The sequence below is a fragment of the Salmo salar genome, chromosome 06 (assembly GCF_965601325.2).
Source record: "Salmo salar chromosome 06, fSalSal1, whole genome shotgun sequence".
NCBI lineage: Eukaryota > Metazoa > Chordata > Actinopteri > Salmoniformes > Salmonidae > Salmo > Salmo salar.
The window spans coordinates 71,797,664-71,823,873 of record NC_138296.1 but is presented as its reverse complement, the minus strand read 5'-3'; the positions used below and the strand labels follow the sequence as shown (position 1 = coordinate 71,823,873).

Here is a 26,210-nt window from a genome sequence, read left to right as displayed (position 1 = left end):
TGGGTGTCTGTTGATGGTATGGAGCGGTAGGATGAGGTTCAAGGACGTGAATGGTCAGTAGTGGAAAGGCAGGAAGAAGAGATCATGACACAGAAAGCAGTGGAGCGTCTAGTAAAGAAAGCATAAGGGCCAAGGTAGGAAGCAGGGGCGAAAATCTGATATCAACTTTGGGGGGGACAATTACATGAAATTTTCTCAAGAGCAATTCCTGAGGGGGACACCAAAAGTAGTGCTGTAACACATAGCCTACTTTGTAATATGGTAAATGTATATTGAGGAACCAAAGAAATAAGGTGTTTGCCGTACTCCTAACTACCGGTACCCAAAACTACACAACTACTCACAACAGCAATACCATTGCCTTTAACAAATCTTAGTTCAGTCACCAGTTTAAGTTGAGAGTGGGGGTATCCATGGCATTTTCCAATTATGTTCCTATTTTACAAGTAAAAAAAATGGAGAACCTTTCATAATGTTGCCAAACAAAGACTCAACAAACTTACCTGAGACTCCCTGTCTCTGCCAGTCTGTCCCTGCATATCTGTCCCCAACTCTGCTGTCTGTGTGCCATCTGTTGCCTGCTCTGCCTAATGACATTATTGTGAAACATTTCCATTAGAATTTCATTTCACACATTATAGCTAACATAGGGACGGGGCCGTGAACCCAGGTCACTGGGTTGCATTGTGTCAATAGGGTTAACCCACTTGGTGGGAATTATAACATGGCTCATTACTGGATCGCAACAATATTAATTCATTTGTTCTGTTTGCTTTTTATGGCAACACAATGACGTTGTCCAACACAATAGTTTCAAAGTGATGTGCCCATCAAAGCTGAGACTTCAGGTTACAGACCTAATCCATCAGTAAATGACCAAATCCATTGTGCGGTGTTTGTTTTGAATGCCTGCCAAGTCATGACCACCAGTGAGGATCTTACAGAGACACTGAGGTCACTTCAAGTAGAAATCTCAGACATAGGTGAGATTTCAGAAACACACACACACACACACACACACACACACACACACACACACACACACACACACACACACTGACTCTTGTATACAGATGTAGGATCTTAATTTGAGCCAGTTTGCTACAGCAGGAAATGTTAATTATTATGTGGATTATAATTAATGCACATTTTTGCAGAGGTTGATACATTTTACATAAGGCAAATCAAGTCTGAAATTTCAACATGGAAATTACAAACTTTAGAAGACTTTTTACAACTCAAATACACTACAAGTTTGCATTTCCTGCTGTGCAGGAACATTCTCAGCAGCAAAAGAGTGATAAAATTAAGATCCTACATCTATATGACCCTGTGCCCTCCAGACATCCCCCAGGTGGTTCTGTTGACCCATGTGGACCAGGTGTGTCATGCCGTCCAAGAGGATGTGAAGTTTGTCTACTCCAGCCGGATCCTACAGGAGAAGGTAGGCCTACTTCAAAAGTTGAAGATTAGGTGTAGTTTAATGTGTTGTAAAACCATTATATCTGCAATCCATCTTCTATCTTGTGTTTTGCTGTGCCACAGATGCAGAAGGCAGCCGAGGTGGTGGGTTTGCCAGTGTCCTATGTGCTTCCAGTTAAGAACTACTCCAGTGAACTGTCTGTGAGCTGCAACACTGACATCCTGCTGCTGAGTGTAGTTCATCACATTCTCCAAGCTGTTGATGACACATTTGAGGATTACTGCCCTCCAACCCCTGCAGATGCCAGTCCAGTGACTGTTTAATGTTCGATAAGTAACTGGGTAGGAAGGTGTCATGCTGTAATGCATGTGTCATTAGCAGTGTTGGGAGTAGTTACTTGAAAAAGTAATATTACATAATATTACATGAAAGTAACATGTTATATTACTTGCTTAGTATTACTTTCGCAAATAAATCTCAAAACCTCAGTTTGTTTAACTTTCTGAGCCTCAGAGGGAGTGAGGTAAGCCACACACGCTCTACAAAAGATGGGTTCATCTAATTCATTTTTTTTATCCTTCAACCCGATCAGGAACATCTTGGTCACAACTATTTCCTAAGTGGTGTAGTCTGATCTATTCACTGATGTATTTATGTTTGCATTGAAGATTATACCAGAGTATAGGTAGCTTCTCACACAACACTACCTCTTTATGCACTGTGAGATGCACAGGAGGTTGGTGGCACCTTAATTGGGGAGGACGGGCTTGTGGTAATGGCTGGAGCGGAGTAAGTGCAATGGTATCAAACACATGGTTCCATGCGTTTGATGCCATTTCATTCGTTCCGTTCCAGCCATTATAATGAGGAGTCCTCCCCTCCGCAGCCTCCACTGGTGAGATGTAGGCTAAGCACTGTTGTTTTCATCCATTTACAAATCAAGAAAATATCGCCCTACTTTTCTGTAAATTCAACCATCTAAATCAATAATTCCATGTGTCCTCCTTTGGCTTGATAGAAAACAAGTGGTACAAATTGATAATCCCCAAACTGCAGCCATATTCCAGCGCACTGATCATAAAATTGAAGGTCTGTCTAAACAATGCACAATGGTAATTTATAATCTATATGCATAGGCAATAGGCATACATACAAACTACGAGTAGACAAGGCTATTTGCTGAATCATTTCATGAAGATGGATAATTTGGAACAGGGAAATAATTTTAACCTGTTAGGGCTAGGGGGCAGTATTGACACGGCTGGATAAAAAACGTACCCGATTTAATCTGGTTCCTACTCCTACTCCTGCCCAGTAACTAGAATATGCATATAATTATTGGCTTTGGATAGAAAACACTCCAAAGTTTCTAAAACTGTTTGAATGGTGTCTGTGAGTATAACAGAACTCAAATGGCAGGTCAAAACCTGAGAGATTCCTTTACAGGAAGTGGCCTGTCTGACCATTTATTGTCTTTCTTTGACATCTCATTCCATTACAAAGGATCTCTGCGGTAACGTGACACTTCCCACGGCTCCAATAGGCTCTCAGAGCCCGGGAAAAACCTGAATGTCGTCATTCCAGCCCCAGGCTGAAACACATTATCGCCTTTCTCAAGTGGCCGATCAAGGGACTGTGGGCTTAGGCGCGTGCACTGGCCGCCCCCGTCTTTGTTTTTTCCTCTGTTTACCGAAAAGGAGATTCCCGGTCGGAATATTATCGCTTTTTTTACGAGATAAATTGCATAAAAATTGATTTTAAACAGCGGTTGACATGCTTCGAAGTACGGTAATGGAATATTTAGAATTTTTTTTGTCACGAATTGCGCCATGCGCACGACCCTGATTTACCATTTCGGATAGTTTCTGGAACGCACTAACAAAACGCCGCTATTTGGATATAACGATGGATTATTTGGGACCAAACCAACATTTGTTATTGAAGTAGAAGTCCTGGGAGTGCATTCTGACGAAGACAACAAAGGTAATAACATTTTTGTTATAGTAAATCTGATTTTGGTGAAGGCTAAACTTGCCGGGTGTCTAAATAGCTAGCCCGTGATGGCTGGGCTATGTACTTAGAATATTGCAAAATGTGCTTTCACCAAAAAGCTATTTTAAAATCGGACATATCGAGTGCATAGAGGAGTTCTGTATCTATAATTCTTAAAATAATTGTTATGCTTTTTGTGAACGTTTATTGTGAGTAATTTAGTAAATTGTTAGTAAATTCCCCGGAAGTTTAGTGTATGCTAGTTCTGAACGTCACATGCTAATGTAAAAAGCTGTTTTTTTATATAAATATGAACTTGATTGAACAAAACATGCATGTATTGTATAACATAATGTCCTAGGGGTGTCATCTGATGAAGATCATCAAAGGTTAGTGCTGCATTTAGCTGTCTTCTGGGTTTTTGTGACATATGCTAGCTTGAAAAATGGGTGTCTGATTATTTCTGGCTGGGTACTCTGCTGACATAATCTAATGTTTTGCTTTCGTTGTAAAGTCTTTTTGAAATCGGACAGTGTGGTTAGATTAACGAGAGTCTTGTCTTTAAATAGCTGTAAAATAGTCATATGTTTGAGAAATTGAAGTAATAGGATTTTTAAGGTATTTGAAAATCGCGCCACTGGATTACACTGGCTGTTGCGTAGGTGGGACGAATTCGTCCCGCCTAGCCCAGAGAGATTTTTAAGAGAGTCTGCTGTCAGATACATTCCCTCGTATTGGGAAAGTTAAACAAATGAAGAAGAAAAAATATAGAAAAATTGGAATTGCCTATTTATGTCATCCATTGAAATGGATGTTGTGCACAACCTAGCCTATTATATAAGCAAAACCTCTATTTCCTTTTCATTCACAATATGCCGCCAGTGCGACCATTGCATAGAGCGCACACTTGCCACGAATCGGTGAAGCCCTCTACTGGCTTTGCTATCACAGAAGCGATCAATGGCAAAGATCAGAGGTGCGCCCTCTATCAATTTTTATGGACAGCTGTCGTGACAATTCTCCAAATAGGTTTCTCCGCTCGCCGGAGGACCCAATGAGGAAACAAGTCCAGATCGGATCATGGGAACGGTGGGGAAATCTTTTCTGGAAAAGTAATGCTTTACTTCCCCAACATCGGTCATTAGAAGATGTTTGTAATGTCTATGTATGTCTTTAAAGATGATTGTAAATGGTACTGTGAGCTTTCTCATGGATTTAAATGGGGTTCATAGGTTGGTTATTTTTCAACATACTGTCTGTCTTTCACTATTGTTATTTTTTTCCGCTCTGTTTCAAATGTCATAAACTCAATTTTTGTCGAAACCTCCTAATGCCTCTTAGGTTATTTTAAACAACTTGCCATTGGAGTACAGTCAACATAATAGTCATTGCATTATACAAATGTAGAACAAACTAGTGTTTTGTACTTAACAGCTAGCCATCAACATGCTTCTGATCATTGACAATATGAAAATGTAAAAAAATATGTATTTCAATAAAATATCTACTTGTTCCAAAGATATTCATAGGTTTTACACACAAGAGTAAAAATTACTGAATGTTTTATTATTTCCACTTCATAAACTGAAGACAATTTTATTTTAAATGGACCACAGTCCTGAGTCGACCCCAGTCCTGGGGATAAGTCTGGACTCCTCTTACGTCGTGGGATCCCAGCCACTATCTCTGATTCGATACCAGACTCGTCCTTTCCCTGCAGGATCTTGCAGAACCCTTCAAAAGAGAACACAGATCAGTAAGAGTAAGCGGGTTGACAGGTTTTTTTTTTTACAGGACTTGTTTTATTGTAGGCTGTGTAGTAACACAGTTGGGGCTACTATACATGGAGCAATACCATTTAACAGTATGACCCTTCAATAAAGTGGCCACTTTGACATTTAGGTTTCCAATGATGGACCACAATGGCGTGTACTATTAGCCCGTACCAGTGGTGATTTTAGCATGTAAATCTTGCTGGGGCAAAAAATAAACGGGTGGAATGCATGCTAGCAAAGCCACAACACAACACCAAACAATACATTAATTGCACTGTAACGGTGACAAACGGTGCCCACAAACTGTTAGGACTGCTTTTTGTAGGCCCTAACATATTACCACTGCTACACCTGGCTATCAGCAGAGCCTTGTCTGGCAGCGAAACAGTTCATTCAGCCTCATTTACTGCCTTTAAAAAAACATAGCTGATATGGCTGACTTGCTTAAACAAATGTGGTTTCTAATGACAATTGAGATGTACTAACTATGGCATAAGTGGACGACAAGTGGATAAGAGGCAATCCGTAAATAGATTAAGACAATGAGTGACCTAGGACGGACGTAAAGTTAGTCAATATAACCATTTCTTTAGCACTTTTGAAATGTACAGCGACAGAATTCAGAACATGGGCCGTTCTTATAGTGCTCTCCCTGTTCACCAAGTTAGAACCGTAGGATAAATAAAGGGGGCATATCAGCAGATAATGAAAGCTCTTACAATATTTGATGATTACATTTCTCTAAAGCAGGTTATAGGCAGTAGAACATTAGGCAAAATTAAGAGGGGTAAATAGACCAAATTATTAGGGTGAGGCACATGGGCTACTAACCTCTTACTACACAACATACACTTAGTATTACTTTCTTAGCTACAGTATACATATCTCCCTGGCATATTACATCATTTATGAAGCAGCATACAATACATTTTTGGACTCACATTGTTGTGCTCGGCTCACTTGAACAGGAAAGTGGCGCGGCTGTCCAAGTTAAGTTGTTTTGAACGCGGCACAAATCATGCTTCATTGACAGCATGGCCAATGTTGAATGTTTATCATTTTAAACTAGGAAAAGAGCCCTTTAATCCCAGATTTGGGACCACACAGCCACTGATTCCTTCCAAACCACTCGTTGAATTTGCCATTTGCAACTTGTTGTGTAATGTTTATGTCCAATGGCCGATGAGCACTGATATGTTTTATCTATAATTTCTCTTCATTATTTCTCTTCATATGACAAGGATTAAAAATAATTTGCCAGTAGATTGTTGACTTGATTCATGATGATGACTGCTAGCTAAGATTGTGAAAGCATGATGTTGAACTGATCAGTCCAATCAAAGCTACTGTAGATATAACGTGATTTGACGTGATTTTATCTGTGGCCAATGAACTTGAGCCTTCTTGGATGGGCACTTCTATGGCAGCAGCCGAAGGGCTCTAATTTTCAAGGTCTGCTCTTACACTTGGCAGTGATGTAAAGTTCCCATGAGTGACAGAATACTGAGACAATCACGGTGCAACGTTCTGTATTTTCTGCTGTCTTGCCCCACCACCACCACAGAAAGCACTGAGCTAGGCTGAAACACCTGCATTTTGGAGCTGCCATACTCAAGAAAACAAAAAAGATATGTTTGTATGTGGCTTTATTAACTCAATGATATATTATTTTTTATATTGTTTCTAAACTAATATGTGACAAGTGTTAATGCCAAAATAACATGCAAAACAGGCAAGCCCCCCCAAAAATGTTTTGCTAAAAATGTGGGGCTCAAACCCCTGACTGACAGATCGCCACTGGCCTACTTACCATTCTCGTCCCAGTCTGTGTTCCATTATTTGGCAACCAGCCAGTAGGGAGTGTTGTTTGCCCAGGATCTTGACGGCATGACTCCCCAGCACCTGTCCTGTGAAATGGTTTATTTACCGTACATTCCTGGGTGTGTTAGTGCAGGACATCCTCATTGGTGGATACATGTGCGCAAAGACGAAACGTTTTTGTAGCTTGTTGTAGAGCAGGCAGTCCTTGTTATATTAGTTGGGTGTGTGCGGCACCTGTATGTCTGTGCATGTCTGAAAAAGAGATAAGATACGGCCTCACCGGTCTTGTAAAGGAGGAAGTCCTCATAGACAGAGAAGGCTGCCTCCACTGGAAATTCCAGACTGTTCATTTCAGAAAATTCGGTTAGGGTTAAGGTAAGGGTCAATTTAAGGTTTTGTCTAGTCGGTTTACGCATCAGCAGTGTCCTAATAGTCTCTCCAGCCTCTACCGCGCCGTTCTATTAGAGGTCAGACATGATCTGCTGTTCCTTGGAGAGAACGCAGTATGTCTACTTTCCTACAGGGGGCGACAGAGTGGTCAGATCCAACACACTGAGGAGGTAAACAGAGGCCAAAAACATAGCGGAAGGCTATTGATCTACTTCATGGGAAATTATGCAAGGTTATGATAATGTGACAGACCAGATTTTGATTGGAAGTCATTTAGATACACTCGTACAACATTGTTTAAGTCTGAGGTGCTATTTAACAGTAGTACACAGTGAGGTCTCTTACCGAAGCTTGTGTCCTTCATGTAGGAGGGGTATCCAGGGTTGCACTGGGTCACACAGTTAGGGGTGTTCCCCTCACATTTACAGGGAGGACGGGTGCTGTTCACATGATGCTCACAGGGAGCGATGCTGTAAGGTCTGCAACCTGTACGAGACAAACACACACAGTAACTAGGATGTAAGGACATAATTTAATCCTATAGAAGCCAAACATAGTCCATTCTATTGCATCCATATTGGAGGCTTCACAATGACAGTGCCAGAGTCATCCAGAACTCACCTACAGTGAGCTCCAAAAGTATTGGGACAGTGGCACATTTTTGTTGTTGTTTTGGCTCTGTACTCCAGCACTTTGGATTTGAAATGATAAAATGACTGAGGTTAAAGTGCACACCGTCAGCTTTAATTTGAGGGTGTTTTCATCCATATCAGGTGAACCGTTTAGAAATTACAGAACATTTTCTACAAAGTCCCCCCCCCCCCCCATTTTATGGGACCAAATGTATTGGGACAAATTCACGTATGTTGGAGAAAGTCACAGATGCACAAATATCATAACCCCACTCTCCCCCAATTACTAAACCTGCCCTGTTATTGTAATGGTGAGAGGTTAGCATGTCCTGGGGTATGATATTCGTGCATCTAATTTAGTGCGGATCCCAATTAGTCGACTAGTCAATTGTTTGGTCGTTAGGCTGTTGGTCGACCAGTAACAAATAAATACACACACACACACACACACACACACACACACACACACACACACACACACACACTACCGGTCAAAAGTTTTAGAACACCTACTCATTCAAGGGTTTTTCTTTATTTAGACTATTTTCTAATAAATGAAAAAACACATATGGAATCATGTAGTAACCAAAAAAAGGGTTAAACAAAATCAAAATATATGCATATTTGAGATTCTTCAAATAGCCACCTTTTGCCTTGATGACAGCTTTGCACACTCTTGGCATTCTCTCAACCAGCTTCACCTGGAATGCTTTTTCAACAGTCTTGAAGGCGTTCCCATGCTTTTCCTTCACTCTGCGGTCCGACTCATCCCAAACCATCTCAATTTGGTTAAGGTCGGGGGATTATGGATGCCAGGTCATCTGATGCAGCACTCCATCACTCTCCTTCTTGGTAAAATAGCCCTTACACAGCCTGGAGGTGTGTTAGGTCATTGTCCTGTTGAAAAACAAATGATAGTCCCACTAAGCCCAAACCAGATGGAATGGCACATCGCTGCAGAATGCTGTGGTAGGCCATGCTGGTTAAGTGTGCCTTGAAATCTAAATAAATCAGACAGTGTCATCAGCAAAGCATCCCTACACCATAACACCTCCTCCTCCATTTTTTACAGTGGGAAATACACATGAGATCATCTGTTCACCCACACCGCGTCTCACACACGCATGGCCGTAGGTACCAATCACTGTCGACTCGGGCTGAACCTGATTTTTAATTCAAATTTTCTTTATGGGGGCGTGTTTGTTAACAATACCACTGAAAATATAAAAAAAGAAGGTTCAAGCGTCTTCGACAGAGGGGATCAAGCTGATTCTATACCATTTTACAGAGGCAAGTTCATGAAGGAAGGCTTGCGCATTAAAGTTTTTAGGAAGCTGGCCTTCTAGGCAGGAACTCTGCCTAGAAGGCCAACTTCCCGGAGTCGCCTCTTCACTGTTGACGTTGAGACTGGTGTTTTGCAGGTAGTATTTAATGAAGCTGCCAGTTGAGGACTTGTGAGGTGTCTGTTTCTCAAACTAGACACTAATATACTTGTCCTGTTGCTCAGTTGTGCACTGGGGCTTCCCACTCCTCTTTCTATTCTGGTTGGAGACAGTTTGCACTGTTCTGTGAAGGGAGTAGTACACAGCGTTGTATGAGATCTTCAGTTTCTTGCCAATTTCTCGCATGGAATAGCCTTAATTTCTCAGAACAAGTATAGACTGACAAGTTTCAGAAGAGAGTTCTTTGTTTCTGGTCATTTTGAGCCTTTAATCAAACCCACAAATGCTGATGCTCCAGATACTCAACTAGTCTAAAGAAGGACAGTTTTATTTCTTCTTTAATCAGCACCACAGTTTTCAGCTGTGCTAACATAATGCAAAAGGGTTTTCTAATGATCAATTAACCTTTTTTAAAATGATAAATTTGGATTAGCTAACACAACATGCCATTGGAATACAGGAGTGGTGGCTGCTGATAATGGGCCTCTGTATGCCTATGTAGATATTCCATAAAAAATCTGCTGTTTCCAGCTAGTCATTTACAACATTAACAATGTCTACACAAAATTTCTGATCAATTTGATGTTATTTTAATGGACATAAGCTAATTTTTTCTTTCATAAACAAGGACATTTCAAATTGACCCCAAACTTTTGAACGGTATTGTTGGTTGCCGTTGTGTCTGTATATGGAAAAATACCAGTTTAAAAATGTTCACCAATCGTTTGGTCGAAAGAACACGCGACTTTCGGTCGACCAAGGTTTATTTTGTCAGGGACGGCCCTAATCGAACTTTCTCACTCATCATTATTCACAATTCATTCAGGACTATCATTAATCATGGTAGCATCCACATGCACCTTGCGCTCAACGAAAGTGACCAGACAGTACATAATTTACCATTCATTTCTATTGGGCACGAACAGCAAATGTTTACAAGTTTGTAGAGTCACAAACTTGGTGTAATCATCGCATGCTAGGAATATGGAACCAAAAACTAAACTTTTGACTACTTTAATACAAATATAAGTTCATTTGTTTCAATAGAAAACTAGAGAAATAGAGAAAGTGTAAGGGGCACTTACTTTTTCACACATGGGAATTGGGCGTTGCATAGCTAATTTACCAAATAGTGCTATCTTCTGTATACCAACCCTACCATGTCACAACAACTGATTGGCTCAAATGCATTAAGAAGGAAATACATTTTTAAAAATGTACTTTTAACAAGGTACAGCTGTTAATTGAAATGCATTCCAGGTGACTACCTCATGAAGGTGGTTGAGAGAATGCCAAGAGTGTGCAAAGCTGTCATCAAGGCAAAGGGTGGCTACTTTGAAGAATCTCAAATATAAAATATATTTTGATTTGTTTAACACTGTTTTGGTTACTACATGATTCCATGTGTTATTTCACAGTTTGATGTCTTCACTATTATTCTACGATGTAGAAAATAGTAAAAATAAAGAAAAAACCTTGAATGACTGGTACTGTACATGAAGATTCAACTTGAACTACAGAGTAAGTCTATCTTCAAACCAAAATGAAAACCATTGAGTTGCTTCTTCTTTCCCGTGTGGCTCAGTTGGTAGAGCATGGTGTTTGCAACGCCAGGGTTGTGGGTTGGGGCGATTCCCACGGGGGACCAGTACGGGAAGAAAAATGTATGAAATGTATGCATTCACTACTGTAAGTCGCTCTGGATAAGAGTGTCTGCTAAATGACTAAAATGTAAATGTAAAATGTTTTACGCATCCATTTGTCTGATTGCAAGGCACCCTTATAGTCTTCAATAATCAACAATGTAGATGTTAACTCTCTTGCTCTCTCCCTTTCAAGATCATTCAGTACCTCCATCCATCTCTCTTCAGGCGCTACACTCTAAAAATAAAAGGTTTCTGGAGTATTCTTTAGAGGTTCTCCAAATTGAAACTGTGGGGGAACCCCAATAAGTTCTTTGAAGAATCCTTTAGAAGGGTTGTTCAAAGAACCCCTTTTAATGGATCCTCGAAGTACCTTTTGGTGTACATTTTCTAGCTATCCCCATCCCCGATTTATTGTTATTAAGAATAATACGCCTACCAATACCAACAATAACACAATATTTTAGTTGTCAGTGTTTATTAAGATTTTAGTGGCAAAGCAGATTTTTTTTTTTAAATATGAGGTAAACTCCCAGCAGAGCCCCAATTCCAGTGGGTATATATTCTGGAGTGTTGATGTTCTCCGTAGCCATAGCCAGAATGATTTTGCACTGCAGGGTGATCGAACAGGTTTCCTGTTATATTCAGAGGTGTAGGGAGGGTGAAGTCTCTGAATTAAAAAAAAAAGTAATTATACAGATGATTAACAAAACATACACACGACAGTATTCATACTTGGTTTTTGTGCCAAATGTGAATGACAAAAACATGAGCTGCTCAGTATGTGTAGATAATCCTAACCACAGCTTTTCTGAAAGATATAACGTTAGCCATGGAGAACTGAAATGTTTTTGCTACTGCTCTCAACAACATTGTTGCCCTGAATTATCCAGGCGCTATCGACAAAGATCAGTAGGAAAAAGTTGTGATGGACTAATTTCTGCACACGGTCAGTGTGAACCGGAGTGACTTGACACAACATGGGCCAAACAAGCTGTACAAACAAAATGGAGTAGTTGCATTTCTTCAGCCCCAACCCTCAGCTGTTAACCAAAACAGTGACTGGGGCTGTTTAGTTATTGTTTGAAATGCATATTGCCCCTTTAAAAATGTGTGTGAGCGAGAGAGATTCATTTGATCGACACCAGGGGTCAACAACCGGTAGGTTAACTAGGTCTATGCAGTATGCTGCTGTTGTGTTTTTGCCAATCACACTATTCTAAAACCAAAGCACACTCACATCGAAGACAAATTCAAATCTCACTGGCGATACTAACCTTTGGCCCTGACCACATTTAAGTCCACCCTTATAAATCAGTGAAATAAATAAGTTTAGTTTCCCAGGTGAACAAGTGGGATGCACTGTTGAGTGCTACATCCCGAGGGGTTTGTGCTGAATGTACGGAGATTGTGACAGCCGGTTAAATGGCATCCCTTGAGAGGGCAAGAACAAGATGTATGTCAGGAGAAGTACAGTATTATCATAAGGAGACTTATACCTGAAAACGGAGGCGGAATGGAGGGAAAAAGAGAGGCAGAGGTCTAAGAGAGAGGAACAGGGTGAGCTTGAGTCGGTTAAAAATGGCGGGAAAAAGGGAGATGGTTTGTTAAAGAAGAATGGTAGAAAATGTAAGCAAAGTAAGTTGAAGACAGGAGGAGAAATGGAAGTGAATGAGGGAAAAGTATCGGCGGTGTAGGTGTGGTGAAGTTCTCGGAGCCCGAGGCTCGCACCGAGGGTCAGGATAAAGATGAATCTGTGACAGTAGGAGTGAAGTTTTGGGAAAAAGTGGACCCTTGCCTTTTGGCTGATCCATTTGAGGTTTCAGGGTGGGTGAAACCAGAGTTGGGTGCTGTGGAATCAGTGAGGGTAACCAGAAGTGGTCTTGTGTTAATCGTTTGTTTCTGCTGGTCAGAGGGAGCAGGCGTTCCGTGTTACACAAATGGGTGCAAGAGATGTGAAGGGCACCATTGAAAGGAGTGATTACTGGGGTAGAGGTAAATGTGAAAGTTGACCAACTGAAGGGGAAGATTCCCGGTGTTTGATGCTCGTCATTTGGTGCGACACAAACAGAGTGGCGTGAGTGGAGAAACAGAAGAGTCATTGTCTGTTTTTTTTAGTTTTGATGAGTCTATGCCTGACAAATTGATGTTAGGATATACAAGTTACCCTGTACAAGCTTTTATGCCAAATACATTAAGTTGTTACATGTGTCAAGCTTATGGGCGTGTGGCACCAGTGTGTAGGAGGGAAGTTCCTAGATGTGAGAAGTGTACAGAAGGGCATGAGACAAAGGAATGTGTAGCATTGGGGAAAGTAGTGGTATTCGTTAATTGCAGGGGTGCCCATGGGGCTGGGGATCAGAAATGTCCCGTGCAAGAAAGGCAGGTTGAGGTTTCCAGGGTTAGAGTAGTGCAGAAGTTGTCATATGCTGAGGCAGTGAAGAAAATAGAGGAAGATGGGTCAAGGGGGTGGGATCCTGAGGAGTGGTGTGAGTAGCAGATATGTACCAGTACAGAGGGATAAACCAACAAGTGATATGTTTCAGTAAGATTTGGATTTTTGGCATTTAAGCAATTGTTATCAACTGTACTGCATGGATGGAACGTAAGTCGCAGAAAATAGAGGTTGTGGTGGCAGCTGCAGAGAGGTATTTGGGTGTGCGAGACTTTACATCAGAAGAGGATGGTGGAATCCTCATCTCTCCCAAGTGGACATTCTCTCTTTCTCCCCTGACCCATCTGTCTATCTCCTCATTTGAATTCCATGCTGTCACAGTTACCAGCCCTTTCAAGCTTAACATCCTTATCATCCTTATCATTTATCATTTATCGCCCTCCAGGTTCCCTTGGAGAGTTCATCAATGAGCTTGACGCCTTGATAAGTTCCTTTCCTGAGGATGGCTCACCTCTCACAGTTCTGGGTGACTTTAACCTCCCCACGTCTACCTTTGACTCATTCCTCTCTGCCTCCTTCTTTCCACTCCTCTCCTCTTTTGACCTCACCCTCTCACCTTCCCCCCCTACTCACAAGGCAGGCAATACGCTTGACCTCATCTTTACTAGATGCTGTTCTTCCACTAATCTCATTGCAACTCCCCTCCAAATCTCCGACCACTACCTTGTATCCTTTTCCCTCTTGCTCTCATCCAACACTTCTCACTCTGCCCCTACTCGGATGGTATTGTGCCGTCCCAACCTTCGCTCTCTCTCTCCCGCTACTCTCTCCTCTTCCATCCTATCATCTCTTCCCTCTGCTCAAACCTTCTCCAACCTATCTCCTGATTCTGCCTCCTCAACCCCTCCCTCTCCTCCCTTTCTGCATCCTTTGATTTTCTCTGTCCCCTATCCTCCAGGCCGGCTCGGTCCTCCCCTCCTGCTCCGTGGCTCGACGACTCACTACGAGCTCACAGAACAAGGCTCCGGGCAGCCGAGCGGAAATGGAGGAAAACTCGCCTCCCTGCGGACCTGGCATCCTTTCACTCTCTCCTCTCTACATTCTCCTCTTCTGTCTCTGCTGCTAAAGCCACTTTCTACCACTCTAAATTCCAAGCATCTGCCTCTAACCCTAGGAAGCTCTTTGCTACCTTCTCCTCCCTCCTGAATCCTCCTCCCCCTCCCCCCCCCCCTCCTCCCTCTCTGCGGATGACTTCGTCAACCATTTTGAAAAGAAGGTTGACGATATCCGATCCTCGTTTGCTAAGTCAAACGACACCGCTGGTCCTGCTCACACTGCCCTACCCTGTGCTTTGACCTCTTTCTCCCCTCTCTCTCCAGATGAAATCTCGCGTCTTGTGACGGCCGGCCGCCCAACAACCTGCCCACTTGACCCTATCCCCTCCTCTCTTCTCCAGACCATTTCCGGAGACCTTCTCCCCTTCCTCACCTCGCTCATCAACTCATCCTTGACCGCTGGCTACGTCCCTTCCGTCTTCAAGAGAGCGAGAGTTGCACCCCTTCTGAAAAAACCTACACTCGATCCCTCCGATGTCAACAACTACAGACCAGTATCCCTTCTTTCTTTTCTCTCCAAAACTCTTGAACGTGCCGTCCTTGGCCAGCTCTCCTGCTATCTCTCTCAGAATGACCTTCTTGATCCTAATCAGTCAGGTTTCAAGACTGGGCATTCAACTGAGACTGCTCTTCTCTGTGTCACGGAGGCTCTCCGCACTGCTAAAGCTAACTCTCTCCCCTCTGCTCTCATCCTTCTAGACCTATCTGCTGCCTTTGATACTGTGAACCATCAGATCCTCCTCTCCACCCTCTCCGAGTTGGGCATCTCCGGCGCGGCCCACGCTTGGATTGCGTCCTACCTGACAGGTCGCTCCTACCAGGTGGCGTGGCGAGAATCTGTCTCCGCACTATGCGCTCTCACCACTGGTGTCCCCCAGGGCTCTGTTCTAGGCCCTCTCCTATTCTCGCTATACACCAAGTCACTTGGCTCTGTCATATCCTCACATGGTCTCTCCTATCATTGCTATGCAGACAACACACAATTAATCTTCTCCTTTCCCCCTTCTGATAACCAGGTGGCGAATCGCATCTCTGCATGTCTGTCAGACATATCAGTGTGGATGACGGATCACCAGCTCAAGCTGAACCTCGGCAAGACGGAGCTGCTCTTCCTCCTGGGGAAGGACTGCCCGTTCCATGATCTCGCCATCACGGTTGACAACTCCCTTGTGTCCTCCTCCCAGAGTGCTAAGAACCTTGGCGTGATCCTGGACAACACCCTGTCGTTCTCCACTAACATCAAGGCGGTGACCCGATCCTGTAGGTTCATGCTCTACAACATTCGCAGAGTACGACCCTGCCTCACACAGGAAGCGGCGCAGGTCCTAATCCAGGCACTTGTCATCTCCCGTCTGGATTACTGCAACTCGCTGTTGGCTGGGCTCCCTGCCTGTGCCATTAAACCCCTACAACTCATCCAGAACGCCGCAGCCCGTCTGGTGTTCAACCTTCCCAAGTTCTCTCACGTCACCCCGCTCCTCCGCTCTCTCCACTGGCTTCCAGTTGAAGCTCGCATCCGCTACAAGACCATGGTGATTGCCTACGGAGCTGTGAAGGGAACGGCACCTCCATACCTTCAGGCTCTGATCAGGCCCTACACCCAAACAAGGGCACTGCGTTCATCCACCACTGGCCTGCTGGCCCCCCTACCTCTGAGGAAGCACAGTTCCCGCTCAGCCCAGTCAAAACTGTTCGCTGCTCTGGCACCCCAATGGTGGAACAAGCTCCCTCACGACGCCAGGACAGCGGAGTCAATCACCACCTTCCGGAGACACCTGAAACCCCACCTCTTTAAGGAATACCTAGGATAGGATAAAGTAATCCTTCTAACCCCCCCCCCCCCTTAAAAGATTTAGATGCACTATTGTAAAGTGGTTGTTCCACTGGATATCATAAGGTGAATGCACCATTTTGTAAGTCGCTCTGGATAAGAGCGTCTGCTAAATGACTTAAATGTAATGTAAATGTAAGAGTTACAAAGTGTGTTAGGTGGTTGTGTCCCATCCTTTCAGGCTGTTGGCCTGAAGTAGGACAAAATATATTTAAATAGTGGAGTAGGGTATTTATTATTTTTATATATTTTTTTGAGAGTGGTGTATTTGTTGTATTTTTTATTTGATTAATTAATGAAAAGTATAAGGGAAGTATACTCCAGTCTAGTGGGTGGCGGTAATGCAACATTTATTGGATGCCAACTGCCGTTAAACCTCATCAAAGAAGAAAAATAAGTTTCGTTTCATAGCCAGTGCTTTGGGACGGACATTTTCCACAACTATCTTGCGCTCTAGTCTACTTTGAGCCACGAAGGCAACATTTGTGAAGCCAGCCTAAAAGGAATTGGCAACGTTTTTTCGAGATTATTATTCCTCAATGGCCTCCATCGTGCCTTCATTGGATTTGGAAAGAGAAATGCAGCTGATGAAGCTTTTTCCAGAACCTATCCGGCTTCACATGCTCTACAAGGGAACCCACCATGGATTTCAATTGACAACCATATTCTCCAAATTCGACAAAGTTGGAAGATATATACTTTTGGTGTATTTAAAGTCAGGGTCGGTAAGAGGGGGCTACCTAAGCAAACCTCCTAAAGCGAAACAAGAGGATGGAGATGCATTTCTCTTTGCGCTAAAACCGCATAGTGCATCCAAATATTCACCACAGGATTGTTCTAATGCAGTAGTTTGTAGGTCAGACATGTTATCATTTGGTGGGTGCCTAACATTGTATATGATTCATGACACTTCCCTGAAGTTAGACATTGCGTCTAATGAGTATTACACACGAACTGAGTGGGCTGAAGGAAAACATACAGCATTTGTGGAGGTGGAATTGCATCGTGTTCAAGGTGAGTCTGACGCTCAAACTCTAGGGGCATTCTACCTTCTCCATAGAGTTCTCAGCCGATATATTTGGTTCGCCCACGACTGCCTCATGTTAACTGCAATCCCGATGCTGTGTTTGACGTTTCTAAATCATAAATCATTGTTTGCGATATGTCTTTCGTAACATATATTAAAAAAAAGTACACTTACTGTAGCAGTGCCCAAATCCGTACAGATGGGTGCCTCCATCTGACTAAACTACACTTCTGATACACTTCGAGTTAGTTATCAAAGATAAGGTCCTTATGCTTCCAATACCATGCCGCAAACAACGTGTTACACGGAACCCAAACCGGCTGTGCGCCATCGTGCATAAATATTTTGTCCCCCCACACCAAACGCGATCACGACAAGCAGGTTAAAATATCAAAACAAACTCTGAACCAATGACATTAATTTGGGGACAGGTCGAAAAGCATTAAACATTTATGGCAATATAGCTAGTTAGCTTGCACTTACTAACTAATTTGTCCTATTTAGCTAGCTTGCTGTTGCTGGCTAATTTGTCCTGGGATATAAACATTAGGTTGTTATTTTACCTGAAATGCACAAGGTCCTCTACTCCGACAATTAATCCACACATAAAACGGTCAACCGAATCGTTTCTAGTCATCTCTCCTCCTTCCAGGCTTTTTCATCTTTGAACTTATATGGTGATTGGCATCTAAACTTTCATAGTATTACCACGACAGCCGGCAATAGTTGGTCTTTCAATCACCCACCTGGGTATAACCAATGAGATGGCACGTGGGTACCTGCTTCTATAAACCAATGAGATGGGAGAGGCAGGACTTGCAGCGCGTTCTGCGTCAGAAATAGAAAGGACTTCTATTTTAGCCCTTGGCAACAAGCGAGCAGTGTGGGTGCAATAATTGAATAACGTGGATTTCAAAATTTATTTTGCAACGCTTGCGCACGCTACGTGTCCGGTCTGGTCAGCATGTAAAATAGAAGTCATTCCTATTTCTGACGCAGATCGTGCCGCAAGTCCTGCCTCTCCCATCTCCTCATTGGAAGGAGGAGAGATGACTAGAGGAGAGGTGACTAGAAACGACTCGGTTGACCGTTTTTATGTGTGGATTAATTGTCGGAGTAGAGGACCTTGTGCATTTCAGGTAAAATAACAACCACATTTTTTTATCCCAGGACAAATTAGCCAGCAACAGCAAGCTAGCTAAATAGGACAAATTAGCTAGCAAGTGCAAGCTAACTAGCTAAATTGCCATAAATGTTTAATGCTTTTCGACCTGTCCCCAAATTAATGTCATTGGTTCAGAGTTTGTTTTGATATTTTAACCTGCGTGTCGTGATCGCGTTTGGTGTAGGGGGACAAAATAAATGTATGCACGATGGCGCACGCGCACACCTGGTTTGGGTTCCGTGTTCAGATTGAGCGTCGGGGATCTTAAAAACCACCCCCTACTGAAGATGCCATCCTCCAATGACCCATATGTGTAATGTAATGGAACTTAGTCATGATCAAGGGCTAGGTACGTCGGTGATCACTGTTATTTTGTTCTCAGCCAAATCAAATCAAATTTATTTATATAGCCCTTCGTACATCAGCTGATATCTCAAAGTGCTGTACAGAAACCCAGCCTAAAACCCCAAACAGCAAGCAATGCATGTGAAAGAAGCACGGTGGCTAGGAAAAACTCCCTAGGAAAAACTCCCTAGAAAGGCAAAAACCTAGGAAGAAACCTAGAGAGGAACCAGGCTATGAGGGGTGGCCAGTCCTCTTCTGGCTGTGCCGGGTGGATATTATAACAGAACATGGTCAAGATGTTAAAATGTTCATAAATGACCAGCATGGTCAAATAATAATAATCATAGTAGTTGTCGAGGGTGCAACAAACACGTCCGGTGAACAGGTCAGGGTTCCATAGCCGAGGGCAGAACAGTTGAAACTGGAGCAGCAGCATGGCCAGGTGGACTGGGGACAGCAAGGAGTCATCATGCCAGGTAGTCCTGAGGCATGGTCCTAGGGCTCAGGTCCTCGGAGAGAAAGACAGAAAGAGAGAATCAGAGAGAGCATATTTAAATTCACACAGGACACCGGATAAGACAAGAGAAATACTCCAGATGTAAGAGACTGACCCTAACCCCCCGACACATAAACTACTGCAGCATAAATACTGGAGGCTGAGACAGGAGAGATCAGAAGACACTGTGGCCCCATCCGATGATGCCCCCGGACAGGGCCAAACAGGCAGGATATAACCCCACCCACTTTGCCAAAGCACAGCCCCCACACCACTAGAGGGATGTCTACAACCACCAACTTACCGTCCTAGGACAAGGCTGAGTAAAGCCCACAAAGATCTCCGCCATGGCACAACCCAGGGGGGGGGGGGGCGCCAACCCAGACAGGAAGACCACGTCAGTGACTCAACCCACTCAAGTGACACACCCATCCCATGGACGGCATGGAAGAACACCAGTAGGCCAGTGACTCAGCCCCTGTAATAGGGTTAGAGGCAGAGAATCCCAGTGGAAAGAGGGGAACCGGCAAGGCAGAGACAGCAAGGGCGGTTCGTTGCTCCAGCCTTTCCGTTCACCTTCACACTCCTGGGCCAGACTATACTTAATCATAGGACCTACTGAAGAGATAAGTCTTCAGTAAAGACTTAAAGGTTGAGACTGAGTCTGCGTCTCTCACATGGGTAGGCAGACCATTCCATAAAAATGGAGCTCTATAGGAGAAAGCCCTACCTCCAGCCGTTTGCTTAGAAATTCTAGGGACAATTAGGAGGCCTGCGTCTTGTGACCGTAGCGTACGTGTAGGTATGTACGGCAGGACCAAATCGGAAAGATAGGTAGGAGCAAGCCCATGTAATGCTTTGTAGGTTAGCAGTAAAACCTTGAAATCAGCCCTTGCCTTAACAGGAAGCCAGTGTAGGGAGGCTAGCACTGGAGTAATATGATCAAATTTTTTGGTTCTAGTCAGGATTCTAGCAGCCGTATTTAGCACTAACTGAAGTTTGTTTAGTGCTTTATCCGGGTTGCCGGAAAGTAGAGCATTGCAGTAGTCCAGCCTAGAAGTAACAAAAGCATGGATTAATTTTTCTGCGTCACTTTTGGACAGAAAGTTTCTGATTTTTGCAATGTTACGTAGCTGGAAAAAAGCTGTCCTTGAAACAGTCTTGATATGTTCGTCAAAAGAGAGATCAGGGTCCAGAGTAACGCCGAGGTCCTTCACAGTTTTATTTGAGACGACTGTACAACCATCCAGATTAATTGTCAGATTCAACAGAAGATCTCTTTGTTTCTTGGGACCTAGAACAAGCATCTCTGTTTTGTCTGAGTTTAAAAGTAGAAATTTTGCAGCCATCCACTTCTTTATGTCTGAAACACAGGCTTCTAGCGAGGGCAATTTTGGGGCTTCACCATGTTTCATTGAAATGTACAGCTGTGTGTCGTCCGCATAGCAGTGAAATTTAACATTATGTTTTCGAATGACATCCCCAAGAGGTAAAATATATAGTGAAAACAATAGTGGTCCTAAAATGGAACCTTGAGGAACACCGAAATTTACAATTGATTTGTCAGAGGACAAACCATTCACAGAGACAAACTGATATCTTTCCGACAGATAAGATCTAAACCAGGCCAGAACTTGTCCATGTAGACCAATTTGGGTTTCCAATCTCTCCAAAAGAATGTGGTGATCGATGGTATCAAAAGCGGCACTAAGATCTAGGAGCACGAGGACAGATGCAGAGCCTCGGTCTGACGTCATTAAAAGGTCATTTACCACCTTCACAAGTGCAGTCTCAGTGCTATGATGGGGTCTAAAACCAGACTGAAGCGTTTCGTATACATTGTTTGTCTTCAGGAAGGCAGTGAGTTGCTGTGCAACAGCTTTTTCAAAAATTTTTTAGAGGAATGGAAGATTCGATATAGGCCGATAGTTTTTTATAATTTCTGGGTCAAGATTCGGCTTTTTCAAGAGAGGCTTTATTACTGCCACTTTTAGTGAGCTTGGTACACATCCGGTGGATAGAGAGCCATTTATTATGTTCAACATAGGAGGGCCAAGTACAGGAAGCAGCTCTTTCAGTAGTTTAGTTGGAATAGGGTCCAGTATGCAGCTTGAGGGTTTGGAGGTCATGATTATTTTCATCATTGTGTCAAGAGATATAGTACTAGCCAGCACTACTTCAATCCCCCTACCCCAATGTTTTTAATTTAATGAGTTTATAAAGGGAATTTTGAAGGTAACCGATGGCTTAATTATTGCCAGTAACTACTGTACTGTACATGGTCTATGATGTCGCTGATGTAGCCTACTGTTCACTGTCCTAAGATGCTGGGAGTGTGCTGCTTACCGGCCCTTGGAGGATCCTGGCATGGACTGAGAAGTAGGCTATGCATATCATTGTTTCTAATATTTTAGAGAACAAGATTGATATGGTCATTTATACAGTCAACTTATTAGCAAGGTCACATTTTCAATGACCAAATATTTTCCCACCAAAATCAAGAAATTGGTTGTAGCCTTCTTGCTATAACAAGGCAAACCCATCTGATGACTAAACAATATTTCATGATATTTATAACTTCTCTCAAACTCATGTCACTAGGGACAGGGATGCTCTGAAGGAGAATCTGGTCTCCTTCAAACCAGCCTGCCAGTCTCTGAAGCGGGTCAGGGTTCTGCTGCTGGGTCCTGCTGGGTCAGGAAAATCCAGCTTTATTAACTCTGTCAGATCTGTGATGTATGGGCGAGTTGTTCTGCTGCCCAATATTGGCATTTCTGCTGAGGGCTTTACCAAGAGGGTAGGCCTATTAGTATATCTATCATCCAAGTCCCATTTCTTCATCTGTTTTCGTTATCATGTTATGACAACCTATTTTTACACCTAATGACAGCTTGAGTAACCTACAAATCATTTCAAGCTTTTGTTGATAATGAAAATCTACCTTTTTATACAAGACCAATCCATTTATATTAGGCTACAGGCTGTAGATGTTGTGATCTACTGCACATCTGATTTGACCGTTCCTGCTCCCCTTCCTGCAGCTCAAATGCTATGACATCCGGTCAGAGAGAGGGGAGAAGCCCACAGCACTGACCCTGTGTGATGTGTTGGCTCTGGGGGACGGCGAGACGACTGGCCTGACCCTCCCAGACGCACTGGCTGTCATCAACGGCCACGCCCCCAAGGGACACAAGGTATACATACATACATACATACATACATACATAATACATACATACATACATACATACATACATACATATATGGCCCAATACACATGTTATATTCACACTCCAGACATCGTTATCTTGGAAATGTGTATTTTCATTCATTTTTGTTGATCCGTCTGCCTTTTATGTGCAAGTGATCATAGCAATAGAATGAATAGAACAGGCTTGGAACCTCTGACCCTGGCAATTGAATGGGGACGCCCATTCTATTCATTATATTTCTATGCACGTGATTCCCAGTTTCAAAGTGAAGCCCCCATTGATGCCAAGTGTGCCGGCTACAGACCTGAGCCATCGATGAATGATAAAATCCATTGTGCGGTGTTTGTGCTGGATGCCTGCCAAGTGTTAGCCTACAGTGAGGGCCAGCAAACTACAATGAGGAGATTCCATTCTGAGCTGTCAGACCTTGGTGAGAAGTCAATTATAAAACTAGGTCATTTTTCAATGGCTTAAATATGGAATACAGGGTTTGGTTACAATTGATTGAGTTTGTTAGAAGTTTACAGACCTCATACATTAACCTAAAATGATTTAGCGGTGTCTATCATTCCTATTCATTTGGGATTGAGACACATTTCTGCCTCTACCATAGAGGTAGATGGAGATCACATCTGTGTATCTGTGCCATTATGGCATCTGTGACCGCATGGGCAGAGCCATTGAGGCCCTCTCCATTTTAAAGTAGTCAATTTCCTTTTTCTTTTGTGTTTGAAAAAAGCGTAAAGCTAATTTGGTGATTTACCGCTACCTGCAGTGCTGGAGACCCAAACCAAATCTTGTCATTTAATTTATTGTGGCCACTGGATGGCAATGATATAGCTTGAAATCATTTTCAAGAAAAATACAATGCTCTGATCATTGGCTGCTCGCTCCCAACCAAAGGATTCCCCACCCAGTGGACTACTTTAAAATGGTGGAAGCCATCGATGGCAATGTCTATGCTAAAATGTGTAATGTCCTTCATATATCTATGGGCTCTACACAAAATAGTTTTGATGCCCATAGAACGGCAACTCTCTCTGTCTCTCTCTGTCCCCACCAGACATCCCCCAGGTGGTTCTGTTGACCCATGTGGACCAAGTGTGCCATGCCGTCCAAGAGGATGTGAAGTTTGTTTACACCGGCCGCATCCTATTGGAGAAGGTTGTGTGTGTGTGTGTGTGTGTGTGTGTGTGTGTGTGTGTGTGTGTGTGTGTGTGTGTGTGTGTGTGTGTGTGTGTGTGTGTGTGTGTGTGTGTGTGTGTGTGTGTGTGTGTGTGTGTGTGTGTGTGTGTTCTAAAGGTTAGAACTGGTCTAGCAATTTCTGCTTCTTCCAACAGATGCAGAAAGCAGCAGAGGTGGTGGGGTTGTCTGTGTCCCATGTGTTTCCGGTGAAGAACTACTCCAGCGAGTTGTCTGTGAGCTGCAACACTGACATCCTGCTGCTGAATGCAGTTCATCACATTCTTCAAGCCGTGGATGACACGTTTGAAGATTACTGCCCACCATCTCCCTCTCCTTTATCTACTGGTCCCCAGCATTCCACCTCAACTCCAGTCACTGTTTAGAATGTGTTCCAAGTAGGCTAGTGTGTGTGGCCAGTCAATGTCAAAAATGAGTAACACCTTTTTCACATTTTTACCTCACTGACATGGTGCAAATGCATCACTCAACACCATATGTATTTGGAGTGTGAAGCGAACATTTAAAATGTGGCTCTATATTCAAACATTTTAATTTGAGATCAAATGTTTCATGTGTCCTCTTTTATTTGAGGGTATTTTCATATCTCTTTTACCATTTATAAATGAAAGCACTTTTATGTATATCGTCCCTCCATTTTGAAGTCCTATGTATTTGACCAAATTCACTTAATTAAGAAATGTTAAGAAACACTCAAAAAATGCCTCCAGTCATCATTCACCATTCAGTTCCTATTGGACAAAACGTTTGCATCGAAGGAATTTGTAGCATCACAAGCTTGATGTCATTTCGTGCTAGGAATATGGGACCAAATACTGAACTTTTGACTATTTTAATGCATTATTATTGAAATCGTCACAATGCTTATGACTTCTAATAATTTGACAAAGGAGAGTGATGGAGTGCTGCGTCAGATGACCTGACCTCAACCCAATTGAGATGATTTAAAATGAGTTGGACTGCAGAGTGAAGGAAATGCAGGCAACACGTGCTCAGCATATGTGGGATCTCATTCAAGACTGTTGGAAAAGCATTCCAGGTCAAGCTGGTTGAGAGAACGCAAAGCTGTCATCAAGGCAAAGGGCGGCTACTTTGAAAAATATCAAATATATATTTTTTGTTACATTATTTCATAGTTGTGATGTCTTCTATTATTCTACAATGTAAAAAAAAAAAAAAAAAACCTGGAACGAATAGGTGTCTAAACTTTTGACTGGTACTGTATGTATGAAAATATCTTAAAATAAAAGGTGACATTCTGTACTGTCACCTCATATGAAACATTTTTATTTCAAATACAAAATGCTGGAGCAGAGACAAATTTAAAAATGTAGCTTCTCTGTCCAAATACATATGGTGTTGAGTGTACAAAACATTTGGAACTCCTTCCTAATATTGAGTTGCACCTCCCCTTTTGCTCTCAGAACAGCCTCAATTCGTCGGGGCATGGACTCTACAAGTTGTCAAAAGCGTTCCACGTGGATGCTGGTCCATGTTGACTCCAATGCTTCCCACAGTTGTGTCAAGTTGGCTGGATGTCCTTTGGCTGGTGGACCATTCTTAAAAACACACAGGAAACTGTTGAGCATGAAAACTCAGCAGCGTTGCTGTTCTTGATAGAAACCGGTGCGCCTGGCATCTAATATTTTATCTTGCCCATTCACCCTCAATGGCACACATACACAATCCTTCTTTAACCCGTCTCCTCCCATTCATCTACACTGATTGAAGTGGATTTAGCAAGTGACATCAATAAGGGATCTTAGCTTTCACCTGGATTCCTAATGTTTTGTATACTGTCTGCTTAATCTTACATTTTTCCCTTTTCAAAATGTAAACATTATATTATGATAATTGCTTTATCTAATTAGTGCAATATAATGCTGGGTTTTTCTTCCTCAGTCATACTGTAATTGGTAGTGGGATCAATTGGGTGAGGACAGGTAATAGCTCCACCAACTGTTTGGGTTAAGGGTCAAATCAGGATTTGATGCCCTAATTTGTATTTCCTGTGTTAATAACATGAACAACATTAAATTGTTGTGTTTTCTATACTTTTTGTGACTGCTTATCAATGAAGAAATACCCAAGTTGAATATTGCACCAGTCAATATAGAGAAAGTAGAGAAAATGACGACTAAAGCAGAATTCAACAACAAGCAGTTTATGAGTAGCTTTTAAATATTACAATCATAAAAGGCCGGTTTCACATACACAGATTAAGCCTAGTAAAAAGCATGGTAAATCTAGAATCTCCATTGCAATAGCCTTTAGTCCAGGACTAGGCTTAAACTGAGTCTGGG

General features: G+C 42.7%; 2 protein-coding genes and 1 long non-coding RNA gene across 5 annotated transcripts in view; 1 reads left to right on the top strand and 2 right to left on the bottom strand.

Moving 5' to 3' along the window:
• The window catches only part of LOC106607930 (uncharacterized), a 58,475-nt gene that overhangs the window by 27,227 nt on the left and 5,038 nt on the right, over positions 1-26,210 (bottom strand). The window lies entirely within an intron of this gene.
• On the bottom strand, positions 4,961-17,863 carry LOC106607933 (uncharacterized). Of its 2 annotated transcripts, XR_014392729.1 has the most exons (5): positions 17,661-17,863; positions 8,680-8,930; positions 7,747-7,887; positions 7,001-7,263; positions 4,961-5,149 (listed from the first exon to the last, which is right to left on the bottom strand). It is a non-coding gene; the product is annotated as an uncharacterized LOC106607933 (long non-coding RNA). The 2 variants fall into 2 exon arrangements; XR_001329340.3 differs by lacking the exon at positions 8,680-8,930.
• On the top strand, positions 16,836-25,961 carry LOC106607932 (interferon-induced protein 44). 2 transcript variants are annotated; one of them, XM_014205415.3, is made up of 7 exons: positions 16,841-17,473; positions 21,817-21,871; positions 22,094-22,289; positions 22,534-22,686; positions 22,963-23,134; positions 23,768-23,868; positions 24,045-25,961. In XM_014205415.3, the coding sequence occupies exons 1-7, from the start codon at positions 16,999-17,001 to the stop codon at positions 24,270-24,272; spliced, it is 1,380 nt and encodes a 459-aa protein (XP_014060890.3). In that variant the 5' UTR covers positions 16,841-16,998; the 3' UTR covers positions 24,273-25,961. The 2 variants fall into 2 exon arrangements, with proteins under 2 accessions (XP_082833071.1, XP_014060890.3); XM_082976945.1 differs by having other exon boundaries at positions 16,836-17,473; positions 23,768-25,961.